This window comes from Carlito syrichta, unplaced genomic scaffold (assembly GCF_000164805.1).
Source record: "Carlito syrichta isolate Samal-C Ts95f unplaced genomic scaffold, Tarsius_syrichta-2.0.1 Scaffold309076, whole genome shotgun sequence".
Lineage (NCBI taxonomy): Eukaryota > Metazoa > Chordata > Mammalia > Primates > Tarsiidae > Carlito > Carlito syrichta.
In genome coordinates, this window is record NW_007253172.1 from 54,697 (window position 1) to 68,046 (window position 13,350).

At 47.6% G+C, this 13,350-nt stretch overlaps 2 protein-coding genes across 4 annotated transcripts in view; both read right to left on the bottom strand.

Annotated features, from left to right (window-relative positions):
- Window positions 1–6,323: 6,323 nt before the first annotated feature.
- GSTM3 (glutathione S-transferase mu 3) lies at window positions 6,324–9,404 on the bottom strand. Of its 3 annotated transcripts, XM_008066650.1 has the most exons (8): window positions 9,337–9,404; window positions 8,905–8,980; window positions 8,480–8,544; window positions 7,676–7,757; window positions 7,484–7,584; window positions 7,047–7,142; window positions 6,847–6,957; window positions 6,366–6,571 (listed from the first exon to the last, which is right to left on the bottom strand). In XM_008066650.1, the coding sequence occupies exons 1-8, from the start codon at window positions 9,379–9,381 to the stop codon at window positions 6,473–6,475; spliced, it is 675 nt and encodes a 224-aa protein (XP_008064841.1). In that variant the 5' UTR covers window positions 9,382–9,404; the 3' UTR covers window positions 6,366–6,472. The 3 variants fall into 3 exon arrangements, with proteins under 3 accessions (XP_021572550.1, XP_008064841.1, XP_021572549.1); XM_021716875.1 differs by lacking the exon at window positions 8,905–8,980 and having other exon boundaries at window positions 6,324–6,571; XM_021716874.1 differs by lacking the exon at window positions 6,847–6,957.
- A 34-nt stretch (window positions 9,405–9,438) lies between these two features.
- Window positions 9,439–13,350, bottom strand: part of EPS8L3 (EPS8 like 3) — a 16,428-nt gene continuing 12,516 nt past the window's right edge. The window contains exon 18 of the mRNA XM_021716880.1: window positions 9,439–9,615. Within this exon, the coding sequence (XP_021572555.1) occupies window positions 9,439–9,615 (177 nt within the window). The remainder of the gene's footprint in view (window positions 9,616–13,350) is intronic.

The window sequence follows — 13,350 nt, forward strand, 5'->3', positions numbered from 1 at the left end:
AGGTTTGCTTATGTGTGAGAACATGTGATACTCAGTTCTTTGTTTCTATGATAGATCACTCAGTATTATAGACTCTAAGTCCATGCAGGTTGCTGCAAAGTTCATAATTTTGTCCTTCTTTATGGCTGTGTAATATTCCATCATGTATATGGCCCGCTTTTTTTAATCCAGTCATCTTTCAATGGGCAGCATAGTTGGTTCCATGTTTTTGCTATTGTGAATAATGTGGTAATAAACATGCGTGTACAGGTATCTTTTTCATAGAGTGATTTGAGTTCCTCTGGGTATATTCCCAGTAGGGGGATCGCAGGGATCTTATTTGTTCTTCATGTCGATGTGGTTGACAGGGGCCCTGTTCGTCATAGTCTGATGTCGTCAGAGACCTAGACTGACAGAGACCTAGACTGACGGAGGCTTCACCTTGGCGCCTGCTCTAGGTCAGAACTGGTGGGAGGCAGACACGGCAACTTACCGCATGGCTCTTAAAGATTCTACCTGGGAAATGTGGATAACTTCTACTCTTGTTTCACGGGCTAAAGCAAGTCATCAAGTCACGCTTAAGTTCAAGGGATCATGAAGCTTTCCCACAGGGAGGCAATCAGAAATCTTAAGTGACCATGACTATCACAGAGGTCATCAGATGTGACTTCTAAGCTTAGATTGGAAGATGAATTGCATTAAGCAGGCTAAGGGCGATGGGGGAAAGCAAGAGGCAGAGGGGACAGCAGGTATAAAAATGTGAAGATATGAAAGAGAACATTTTGGAGTATTTATAATGAGTTAAAATTTTTGAGTCAGAGTTTCTGTCTCCCAGGCTGGAGTGCAGTGGCACAATCATGGCTCACCTCAGCTTTGACTTCCTGGGCTCAGGCGATCCTTCTGCTTGAGTAGCTAGGACTACAGGCACGTGCCACTATGCCCTGCTAATTTAAAAAAATTTTTTTTTTTTTGGTAGCAATGAGGTCTACCAAAAAAAAGACCCAGGCTGATCTCGAACTCCTGAGCTCAAGCAATCCATCCGCCTCAGTCTCCCAAAGTACTGGGATTACAGGTGTGAGCCACCATGCCTGGTCTATGTTTATAAATGTAACACTGATCTGTTCCAAGTGCTCTAGAAGTAGTGACTTAATTCTCGCAAAAACCTTGCGAGGGAGGCTTCATTTATCAGAGAGAATGCTGAGCATGGGAGGATCCTATTTACCAGTGACAGAGTCAGGATCTGAACCCAGGTGGCCTGACTCCAGAGTCCACACTCCTGAACACTATACAATGCTGCCCCCTAGGACATTTAGACGAGATCAGATGCATTCAAGGTGGTATGGCTGTGGACACCCTAGGGAATTCAGAAAGACAGGACCCAGTGCTCTAGGGCAGGGATGGGGAGGAAGACTCATGCCAAAAGGCTTAGCTGGAAAAGTAGAGGTCAGATTGAGGTGTCAGATTGCCTGAGAAAGTAGTTTTTTTTTTTTCCTGAGACCTTAGATACCACGAAATGTATTTAAACAGGGGTGAGACAGGAGCCAATTTGTACACTAGAAAATCACTGGGGAAATTTCAGTTCTTCCCCTCCCCTGACTATCCATAGGGACTTTGAGTTCCTCTTGATCAGCGAGGCTCACTTACTCCGCTGGTCCTGAGCTGAAGGCTAAGGAATGTGTAATTGCTATCCAAGCCCAGATGTTCTCATAAGCTCCTCTTAAGCAGGCTTTCGAGGCAGCTCCATGTCCACATGTATCAGTGTCCCTTCTCCACCCAATGTATCAGCGAAACCACGCTGCAACAAATCTTCTTTTAATCACATAAGCTATTTCCTCCTGAACTAGAAAAGGTTTCACCCAGTTGCTCAACCTTCGACAATAAGTGCAAATGAGTTTTTCTAACACTTTTGGGGAACTGCACCACCAAATTTCATGCACACATTACAACTTTTTTTTCCCCCCAAGTTCTTACTGAGCTGGGCACAGTAGCTCATGCCTGTAATTCCAGCATTTTGGGAGGCTGAGGTGAGAGGATTGCCTGAGCCCAGGGGTTCAAGACCAGCCTGGGCAACATGGCGAGACCTTGTCTTTATAATCAATCAAAAAATTAGCTGTGCATGATGGTGCATGCCTGTACTTCCAGCTATTTGGGAGGCTGAGGTGGGAAGATCACCTGAGCCCAGCAGATCGAGACTGTGGTAGCTGTGATGGTGCCACTGCACTCCAGCCTGGGTGACAGAGTGAGACTCTGACTCAAAAAAAAAAAGTTTTTACTGTGCTACTTGCATAAACCCATCACTAACTAGTGTGTCTTTGTGCCTTTGGGATGATAGGATGTCCCCTCGCCCCCAACTGCCTGTTGCTTGAAGGCAGCCATTGTGGCAGCATTCTTTTCTTGACCCATATTAGAATCAGAGTTGGGGACCAAGGAGGCCTGGGGAGTCACCTCTCTTGTGGAAAGGAGCTGTTCCTCTCAGTGGCTGTCTCTGCTTTCTGTGCCAGTAAGGTCCAGGTCTGGATACCTGTTACGTGTATTTTCACTAACAGACATAATAAATTCAAAAAATAGAAACATATGATGTGTCTATAGTCCATCTGAAATTCACCCGAAATACATTTCATCTGTAGACTTGTGCTTTTTAAACTTCTCCGTTGGCCAGATGCAGTGGCTCATGCCTGTGATCCTAGCACTTTGGGAGGCCGAGGCAGGAGGATCACTTGAGCTCAGGAGTTTGAGACCAGCCTAGGCAACATAGTGAGACCTCATGTCTACAAAAATATCTAAAAATTAGCTGGATGAGGTGGTGTGTGCCTGCAGTCCAAGCTACTCGGGAGGCTGAGATGAAAAGATTGCCTGAGCCTAGGAGTTCAAGGCTGCGGTGAGCCTTGATCGTGCCACTGCACTCCAGCCTGGGTGAGACCTTAACTCAAAAATAAACCAACCAACCAGCCAAATAAATTCTCTTGCAGTTGCTCATCCCTTCCCTGTTACGCTCTCCTGCAATCTGTCTTTCCCAAGGTTCTTTGCTCAGAGGACCAATTTCTGGGTTTCTTCCTTCTTCCCTGTGGCGAACAGACTCTAAGACGGCCCCCATGATCCCACCTCCTGGTACTCATGCCCTTGTGTACCACCCTTGAGTGTGGGCAGGACTAGCAGCTTGCTTTGAATGGAATACAAAAAGGTGACAGGATGCCACTGCTGTGGTTACACTGTATGGGACTGTAGTGTCCCTCTTTCTAGGAGACTCCTTACTGGCTTCGATGAAAAGGCAGTCATGTTGGGGAGGTTCCTTTTCTAGAATCTGAAGGTCACTCCTGCTGCCAGCCAGCAAGAAACGAGTTCCTTTGTCAGAAAGAGACAAGGAACTGATCCTATCAGTAATCTCAGATCCTTCTTCCACTGGGCCTTGACATGAGATCACAGCCCATTGGCTGACACACTTGATGGCAGCTTTCAGATGACAGCATGAGCAGAGGACCCTGTTGAGCTGGACCCAGGATTCTACACACAAAACTGAGATAACAAATGTGTGTTGTTTCAGGCTGCTACATTTGTGATAATATTGTTATGCGTCAATCAATAATGCATTCCCTTTTTGATTTCTGGTCATATCATCTACCTAGTCCCAGAAGCATCCTCAATTTCTCTGGCCATACTTATATCCACAAGACCTTCCCCTAAGGCACAGCACTATGGAAATTCATGTCAATAGTTGTTACCTCCTCTGGCCAAAGGCTCCCCACGCCCAAGATATTGGCCTGGAACCTAACTCCTGCTCACAGAGGTGGCAAAAGGTGGTAGTGGGACTGTCTGCTTAGTCTGCACTATCCCTCCGACACCACTGAGTCTCCCTGCCACCCTGGCCCTCTGTCTCTCTGGCCTGCAGGTCTGTCTCAGGTTGCAGACTCTCAAGACTTGCTCAGAATGGAGAGTGGAACCAATGAAATCCCCATAGGAGTTTCCCTTAAGTTTGCTTTCTTTTCTTAAAACTAGTTTCTATGACACAAATCATGCATAAGTAGAATACCTGAGCTTTATCTAGGACGTTCTCTTAACTTCCACCCGGGAGCCTGGGCCTTTCTTCCTCTTGGCCTAAGGAAGCCTTGTTATCAGTTTGGCTGTCCCTCCAGAACCTTTTCTATGCATTCACATACATAAACATCTGGTTTCCCTTTTTAAGTCATAAAAGGTATAAACTGTACAAACTAATTTTAAAATTTAACAATGTGTCTTGGGGAGCTTTGCATATTAGCTCATATAGTTGAGTTTCATTCTTTCACTGCCATGTGATATTCCACAGTACTGATGGGCATTTACATGGTTTCCAACTTGTCATTACAGACAATGCTACAATGGCCATCTTAGTATATGCCTCTTTGGGTACAAGGGTGAGTTTTTATAGGATGGAATTATTGGGTCAAGGATATGGCTTAAATTTTTAAAGATATTGATAAATTGTCCTCCAAAGTGGCTATACTAAGTTACAAGTTCACTAGCAGGAAATGCATATCCCTTCCCAAGCCTTGCCAACACTTTGGTCAAGGATATGATTTTAAATTTTTAAAGATAATGATAATTGTTCTCCAAAGTGGCTACAGTACGTTCCAAGTTCACCAGCAGGAACTGCATATCCCTTCCCTAGCCTTGGCAACACTTTAGAATCTTTTGTTCATCTGATAGATGGAAAAATGGTCTTTCACTCTTGTGATTTGCAGTCTCTTTCATTATAAACATCTTTGAAATGTTTTTGGGGCCAAAACGTTTATTTTGAAACAGAGCCTCATTCTGTAGGCCAGGCTGGACTGCAGTGGTACAGTCACGATTCACTGCATCCTTGAACTTCTGGGCTCAAGCAATCCTCCTGCTTCAGTCTCTTGAGTAGCTGAGACTATTGGCACATGTCATCATACCCAGCTAATTTTTTTTTTTTTGGTAGAGACAGGGTCTTGCTATGTTGCCCAGGTATATAATCTTGAACTCCTGGCTTCAAGTAATCCTGACTTGGCCTTCCAAAGTGCTGGAATTATAGATATGAGCCACTACGTCTGGCCTAAAAGTTCTATTTTATAAATTGTTCATAGATTTTGTTCATTAAAAAAAACTCAGTTGCCTCATGATTTATAGTACTTTATATAATCTTTACACTGAGTTTTCATCTCACTTGTCCTTTAAACTTATTTGTGTCTTATCATGGAAAAGTTTTTTTTTTTGAGTTGGAGTCTCACTCTGTCACCCAGACTGGAGTGCAGTGTCCGCTCCCAGCCACTGCAGCCTCGACCTGCTGGGCTCCGGCGATCCTTCCACCTCAGCCTTCCAAGTAGCTGGAACTACAGGCGTGTGCTACCACGCCCGGCTAGTTTTTGATTTACTGTAGAGATGAGGTCTCACCAAGTTGCCCAGGTGGGTCTTGAACCCGCAGGCTCAGGCAATCCACTCTCCTCAGCCTCCCAAGGTATGGGATTACAGGCTGAGCTACTGAGCCCGGCCATGGAAAAGTTTTAGAACTGGATTTTGTTCCACTGATAAATGTTTTCTCTTATGCTTTTGCCTTTTGATGTCTTTAAAGAAAATTTTCCTACCAAGATCACAAACATTCTTATATTTTGATCAACAGTTCAACTTTGTGTTTAGTGTTGGGCCTTAAATTCCAGGTTAACTTCAATGAATAGTGTAAAGTAGGGCTCTACAATTTTTTTTTTTTTTTTGGAGTCACAGTCTCACTCTGCTGCCCAGGCTGGAGTGCAGTGACACACTCATGGCCACCCTAGTATCGACCTGCTGGGCTCAGGTAATCCTCCCACCTCAGCCTTCCAAGTAGCCGGAACTACAGGTGCACACTACCATGCTCAGCTAATTTTTTGAAATATTGTAGAGACGAGGTCTCACCAAGTTGCCCAGGCTGGTCTCGAACCCCTGAGTTCAGGTAATCCTCTCACCTAATAGGCCTCCCAAAGTGCTGGGATTACAGGCTAGAGCCACCACACCCGACCGGCTCTACAATTTTTAACTAGTAAGCCATTGTCCCAACCCTACTGGCTAGTCCACCAATTGAAATAGTGCCTTTGTCACACTAACTCCCCATCCAGACAGGGGTCTGTTTCTGAACTCCTGCTAGGTCCATCGGTGCCACCCAGTTTTCCTGGCTATCTTCACCAGGGCTTAATGGGAGCTCCAGTCCCATTGACAACCCATGCTCACTCAACTGTGCCGTCTCTTTATTTCCAGCATCTATCTTCAAGTCTTCAGCATGAGCCTCTAGCCTTGAACTCAGCGAGGGGCAGAGGGCTGTTAATGCTGCAGCCATTCCACTTACATCTTGAGAATTCTCCACATATCCTTACTCTCTTTCAGCCTCCACACCCAAGAAGAAGTCTGTCAGACACCAGCAGCCTTGAACTAGTAGTGCCATTTATTGAAAAGAGCAAAGAAGAGAGAGTGCAGGCCTCCTTAGGGCAGGATGGGACAAAATAAGCAGCGTGAACCCGCCTCCCGCTCAGCAGACACGCTTGTTGCCCCACTGGGCCATCTTGTTGTTGACGGGCATCTTGAAGAAGCGGTCAGACTGGATGTAGGCAGCGATTTTCTCCAAAGCCTGAAGGGAAAGCACACCAGGCCTTATAAAGACCCTTTTCCAGTCACCACAGGCTTATACCAAGACAGCCACATGCACATGCTCTGCTCTGCCTCTACCGCCCCATTTTCTGGAGGCAATGCCTTCGGAGTATAGACACCAGGCCCTTTCTAAGACTTAAGGGCCTAGAGGTGTCCAAACCATGGAGACTGTTGGGCAAGAATCTGCCACACGGAGTCTTTTAGGGGCCAAGGGGAGCTTGTGTTTTTCTAAGAGAAAGGGGCAGGAACCATCACCTCAAAACGGCACATGAAAGCCTTCAGATTTGGGAACTCATCCAGGCACTTGGGCTCAAACATACGGTTCTGATCTAAGACATCATAGGTGAGAAAATCCACAAAGGTGAGCTAGAAGGAGGACAAGGAGATGGTCAGGTCTGCGGAGTCCTTAACATCTAGAGATCGAGAGACGTCCCCTCCTCTTCCCTTCCTCCTACCTTTTCCCCTGCAAACCACGAAAATTTCCCCAGGAACAAGGAGAATTGTTTCAGTTGTCCAGGTAGCTGCTCCAAGTATTCAGGCTTCAGTTTTTCCTGAGACAGAGGGAGAAAGAGGGAGAGAACAGCTACCATAATCTTCATCACTAACTGGGGCACAGGCCAGTGATGGACACTCCTGGCCTCTTCACCAGTTGTCTTCTTCTCACTACCTTCACTTTGGGTTTGCAGGATGGGAAGAAGTGGTCTGGAAAGGAGACCAGTTCCAGAGTTACATGGCAAAGCAAACCAGAAAAGCAAAGTTCTGCTTCTTGTTCTGACTGCCTGGGTTGGTGAGAAGGTGGCAGCAGCAGAAGGAGGCAGAGCTAACCCGCAAGTTCCCAAATGCTCCTCATTCTGACACCCCATTCAGTTGGATGCATGCTACGGAAGCTCACGTGGTCAGAGTTGTAACAGAGCCGGATCAGCTGCATGCGGAAATCCATGACTTGGTTCTCCATGATGTCCACTCGGATCTTTTCTTCTTCAGTGTCACCACCTGCAGGCCAAATGACAACCAACCACCTGGGATCATCCACCCACAGGCCAACAACTGGCCTGGGCTCCCTCACCAGCCCTGGCCCACTCACACATGTTGTGCTTGCGAGCGATGTAGCGCAGGATGGCATTGCTCTGGGTGATCTTGTTCTTTCCATCCATGAGGTAGGGCAGCTGGAAGGAAAGGGACAGACTCAATGAGCAGCCTAGCTCCCTCCTGCCTCCCTACCTCTCCCTCCTGTGGAAGAGGAGACTTGTAGGGCAGTGCACGAAAGAAGATGCTATGTTAGAAGAAAGAAGAGCAGAAGGTAGCAAATGAATTCCACATGACTCCAGACAGGGGGCTCTTAGATCTCTGTGTGTGAACGTGTGCGTGTCTGTGTGCACGCCATGGATCCCTTCTCAGAATAAGGCTTTTAAATGCATAAAGCAAAAACCCACACACTTATATAATTACAAAATCTTTTAAAAAGTGGGACTAGAGTAATATGGACCTATTAATGCATTAAGTAGTGGGTAGATATAATACCATAATTTCAAAGTAGTAGTGAACGTAAATAATACTTAAGATATCTGTGACACATTTAATATGAAAATACCTGATTTCGACTAATGACAAAGTCAAAGACATTATTAATAACCAAGTCACAGGCATAGCTGGTAAACAAGTCACCTGCTGCCTATTTTCACAGCATATGGAAATGTGAACTTTTGTTAGTGGTTAGTGGCAAATATAATTTTTTCCCTTCGTCCAGCTCCAGGACCCTTGAATTCTATCTATTCTATCCAGGTTAAGAGCCTCTATTCTAGATCCTTCGAGGCCAGAGAGGGGAGAATCAAGGATGGATATACTTGAATGTGTTCTCTTCTGTCCCTCCTCTCCTAAAGCCACCTACATTGGGAAAGTCCAGGTTTAGCTTGAACTTCACATCCAGCCACTGGCTTCGATCATAGTCAGGAGCTGGAAAAGACAGAATGAAGCAGGACCCAACCTCCTTAAGATCCCACCTGGTGAATGAAAAAATCTACAGAAATGGCAGTCCCAATACCTCAGATACCCGGGCCCCAAACGCTTAACCATTTAGTCTCTGTGCCCACTTGGTTAAACATTAAGGAGGAGCTGGGTTATGGCAGAGGGGGAATCCCCAGCTCCAGGTAAAGGATGCGTCTCTCCCCGCACAGGACCCGGCAGGGCGCTCCCACTTGACTGGGGCAGACGTCCACCCGACCTCGGCGCGATGCCACCCCCCGGGCACAATTCAGGGCAGCTGGAGGGCCCGCCGTGGCAGCGCGCAGCGCACAGGCACCCAGCGGGCATTACCTTCCCCGCACGTGTACAGCTTCTCCTCATAGGCGGTATCCGTGAACTCCAGGAGCAGGCGGATGGCGTGCGCCAGCTGGGGGACACCGAGGGGTCGGCGCCTGCGCGGCTCCCACCGGCCAACCCCCGCCCGCCAACGTCCCCCGACCCCGGCCGCCGAGACCCTGCACCCCGCCGGGGCGGTCGTTGAGCGGCTCCCACGCCGCACTGCCCGCGGCCCCTTCCCACGGGACCCAGCGACCCCAGAGGCGGGGCGGGGGGAGGTCTCCGGGGGTGTGGCGGCTCGACGTGGGCCTGGCGGCTCGACTTGGGCGGGCCGCGGCGTCGGGGCCCCCGCGTAGCGCCGCGTCTAAGGAAACCGCCGACCCGGAGCCCCGGCCGCCTCCGCGTCCGTCTCCCGACGGCCGGCTCTGCCGTTGAGACGGCACTCACCCCGCGAATATCCCAGTAACCCAGAACCATAGACTTGGACGACATAGCGGCGGCGCTGGCGAACCTTCGACGACGCTGAGTACGGGGCGAGAGGGCGGAGCTTTATACCCGACTGAGTGGGCGTGGCCAGTGCTCGGGCCCCGCCCCCCCGCCGGTCCCCAGAGCAACGCGCAGGCGCGACTTCTGGCGGCGAATCCCGAGGCTGGCCGCTGGAGTGCGCGCAGCAGGCGAGCCCGGCGAGTCGAAGTGCTCCGCGCTCCCCCACGCCTGCGAGCCGTACTTCATTCATTGATAGTGCCAGTCAAGGCAGGAGGGGCGTCAACAGCCAGAGAGTAGGGACCCCGGTTACCCAGGGACAGGGAGATCGATTGATGCCGTATTTACTGAGCTGGGGTGAGCTATGGGAAGGGGGTTGCCGAGGCCAGCCCGGAGAGTTGGACCAGGCTCTGACCACCAGGGTACTCGCGAGCATTAGGGGGCGGGAAGGGCCGGGGAAGGAGAGGATGGTGATAAGAAACTCACAAATTACTTAAAACCATAAAACTGGAAAGTGGGAAGCGATTCAAGGTGAGAAATGGCACCTGCTTTGGAGGGAGAGATCCCTTCTGGCCGGGACAGAGGGGGGTTCTGAGAAGGCTTTAAGGAGAGGTGGGCATTTGAGCAAGGCCACTGAGGAAAAGCAGGCCACGGAAATTAGGATGCAGGAAAGGGCATTCCTGGCAGAGACGTTGCAGAGCAAACAGTGGAAGAGGCCAAAGCAAGTGTGTGGAGAAGGAACATCAAATAGTATTGGGGTCAAGGTGCAGAGGATCTTGACTACTAGAGGTGGGGGTTTGGGTGTTTTTCCTCTGGGTCTGTGGAAAGTATTGAGATCACAGATGTTCAGTGAAAATACTATGCAAGCCACAGATGTGAATTACAATTTTATGTTTCTAAGGATTTGAGACCAGCCCGGGCAACTTGGTGAGACCTAGTCTCTACAATAAGTAAAAAAAATTAGCTGGGCGATGGTGTGTGCCCACAGTTCCAACTACTTGGAAGGTTGAGGTGGAAGGATCACCTGAGCCCAGCAAGTTGAAGCTGTGGTGGTGTGCCACTGTACTCCAACCTGGGTGACAGAGTGAGACTCCAACTCAAAGAAAAAAAAAGAAAGAAACAGGTAAATTAATTTTAATATTGTGTTTTATTTAGCCCAACCTTTCTGAAAATACTATAATTGCGCATGTAATTAATATGAAAATTATTGAAATATTTTACCTTCTTTGTTTTTGTACTGTCGTCAAAACACCATGTGTATTTTACACTCAGGACACATCTCAGTTGAGACTTGCCACATTTCACTTACTCAGTGGCCATGTGTGACTTGTGACTATTGTATAGGACAGAGCAGATTTGGATGCTTTGCTGAGGTGGGTGATTGTCAGACTCCTTCAGGAAAATTAATCTGCTTCTTTGTGTAGAGTGGACCAGAGGAGGGACAGTGCTGCCATTTTTCATTCACTTATCCGTTCATCCATCCAATATTTATTAACATGCCGATTATGGCCAGGCACTGTCTTAGGTGCTGGGGATACCACATTGAACTCAAAGACCAAATTCCTGTTCTGAGGAAGCATGCATTGTAGTGGGGGAGAAGCAGAAATAAACGGATATATAGTAAATGTCCAGTATGTCAGTTGGTGATATACATCCTCTGGAGAGAAATAAAGCAGAGAGATGGGGGTCTTGAAATGGGAGTTGGGGGAGCCCCAGTGGGAAGGGGATTTATGTTTATAACGGATGTGTTCATGTAAGGCCTCACTGAGAAGTTAAGCAAAGACCTGGAGGAGGTGAGGGACCATGCTACATGCTACTCTGCCGTGGGGCTGTCATGGGTGCAGGAGGTAGAGAAGTTCAGGCAGAGCAAGTGCAGGGAGTCCCCACTGTATAGATGGCACTTAAAACTGCGAGACTAGATGAGATCACCATGGGAATGAGTAGCAGAGAAGAGACACCGTTGAAGGGTTTGGGGGGGCTGTGGCACATCAACATTTAGGGGTTGGGGAAATGAGACAGAGCCAGCAAAGAAGTCTGAAAAGGGGTTGGCCAGTAAGGTAGGAAGAAAACCAAGTGTCCTAAAATCCAAGTGAAGACGTTCGAAGGAGGAGTGAGCAACCACGTCAAGTGTGGTTGATGGAGCTATTAAGATGAAGACTGAGAATTCATGGTTTAATTTAGCAACATGGGAGTCATGATGACCTTGATAGAACAGCTGCAGGTGGCCCTGTAGTCTTTGAAAGAACTAAGCTTCTGAGTTAAGCCAGGCCCATGAAAATGAAAAAGGGCACAGATTTGCAACAGTTTCAACTTGGGGGAGACAGAATTTGACAGCTGACCATTGACAATTGACTGTGGAGGAGTCCAGAACTACTCTGAAGGTTCTGGCTAGCCTCCACATCCTCCAAAGATAACAAAAGGCCAGTAACAAATTAACCTTATAACTGAGGTATAAGACTAGCATTGATTGAGCACTGATGATATGCCAGACAACATCTAGGTATTTCACATAAGTTACTAATTTATTCCAATTTAAGCTTCGCAATAACTTTATGAAGTAGACATCTTCCCATTTTACAGAGGAAGAAACAGGTCTGGAGAGGTTAACACCCACAGATGGTCTGGGAGTCACACCCAGATCTGTCTAATAACACAGTGGTGTAGTTCCAGAGCACTTGGATATCTGGACAGCCCCTCACCTCGCCCCAGTCTTTTGGGAAATCTGGGGAACACTGGGATAAAACACTTTTTCCTGGTGCTGTAGGGTTTCCCTGCCTCAAGAATGCTTTCAGCTTTATGAAATCCCAGAGGACAATGGGTTAATATCTCCTCCTCCATCCCAAGAAATTAGCTTTTCTGGTTAACGTTTGCCCTTGACAAGTCAGACTCTAAGGGACTCACCTACCCCCCCCCCACCATCTTTTGTGAGGGAAATTTGTTGATTTTCTATTCGGTTAGCTAGGAGAGATGATTTTTCTGATATAATTAATTTGAATGAGTGACATCTAAAAATAGTGCAGTTTGGGCCCAGACAATGTTAGGGTCATGGACAAATTTAGCTGAGAGGGAACCCTTGAATCAATAAGTCCATTGGGCCTTATCTGTAGACTTAACCAATAAAAGTACAGCTACTATTGTGTGAAAAGGAGAGTCCATGGCAGTTTTGAGATTAAAGGCGGTTTTTACCAAAAATATGCCCCCACAACAGTCCAAACTCTTCACTTAACCTTTGAGAACACAGAGACCCAGAGAGTGGAATGACTTGCTAGTGTTCACACAACCAACTGGTGAACTTTCCACTCTTAGGCCCATGTTCCTTATGGTCCCGCCACTAAAAAGCCAAGCTGGAGCGGAAACACAAGGTCAGCTCCACCAACAGTGTGGGACAAATGCTAAGTAGAACTTGCTGAACCTGCCTTACCTGAGTGCTCCCTGGGGTCATCAGCCAGAGAGATTGACCAAAACCTGTGGCTGTCTGCCCTGGTGCTTTTTTTTGTTTGTTTTTGTTTTTTTGAGTTCAAGTCTCACTCTGTCATCCAGGCTGGAGTGCAGAGGCACACTCATGGCTACTGCAGCCTTGATCTGCTGGGACTACAGACGTGTGCCAGCATACCTGGCTAATTGTTTGATTTATTGTAGAGATGTGGTATCACCAAGCTGCCCAGGCTGGTCTTGAACCCCTGGGTCCAGGCAATCCTCTTGCCTCCGCCTCCCAAAGTGATGAGGTTACAGGTACAAGCCACTGCGCCTGGCCCCATGTGCTCTTTGCTGCTGTGAAGTGTTATGCATTTAACTGTGCTGGGTGCTTGGAATATACTGGAAGGAATGTGTGTGGGATAAAGATGGTGAGCATAGTCTTATTTTGGAGTTAGTTTAGAAGGAGAATGAGAACACTGAGTGACCTCTCACAGAAACAAAGATCCGAGTATCACATGTTCTCACTCATATAATGGACCTTGAACATCCAATGTAATACTA

What these genes read in the sequence shown, in the direction of transcription:
- GSTM3 (XM_008066650.1), bottom strand. Translation starts at nt 9,381, where the DNA reads ATGTCGTCCAAGTCTATGGTTCTGGGTTACTGGGATATTCGCGGG. An exon ending in GTTACTGGGATATTCGCGGG is followed by an intron (nt 8,981 to 9,336) that starts GTGAGTGCCGTC and finishes GGTGTCCCCCAG; the next exon opens with CTGGCGCACGCCATCCGCCT. An exon ending in TAAACCTGGACTTTCCCAAT is followed by an intron (nt 7,758 to 8,479) that starts GTAGGTGGCTTT and finishes CTTTCCTTCCAG; the next exon opens with CTGCCCTACCTCATGGATGG.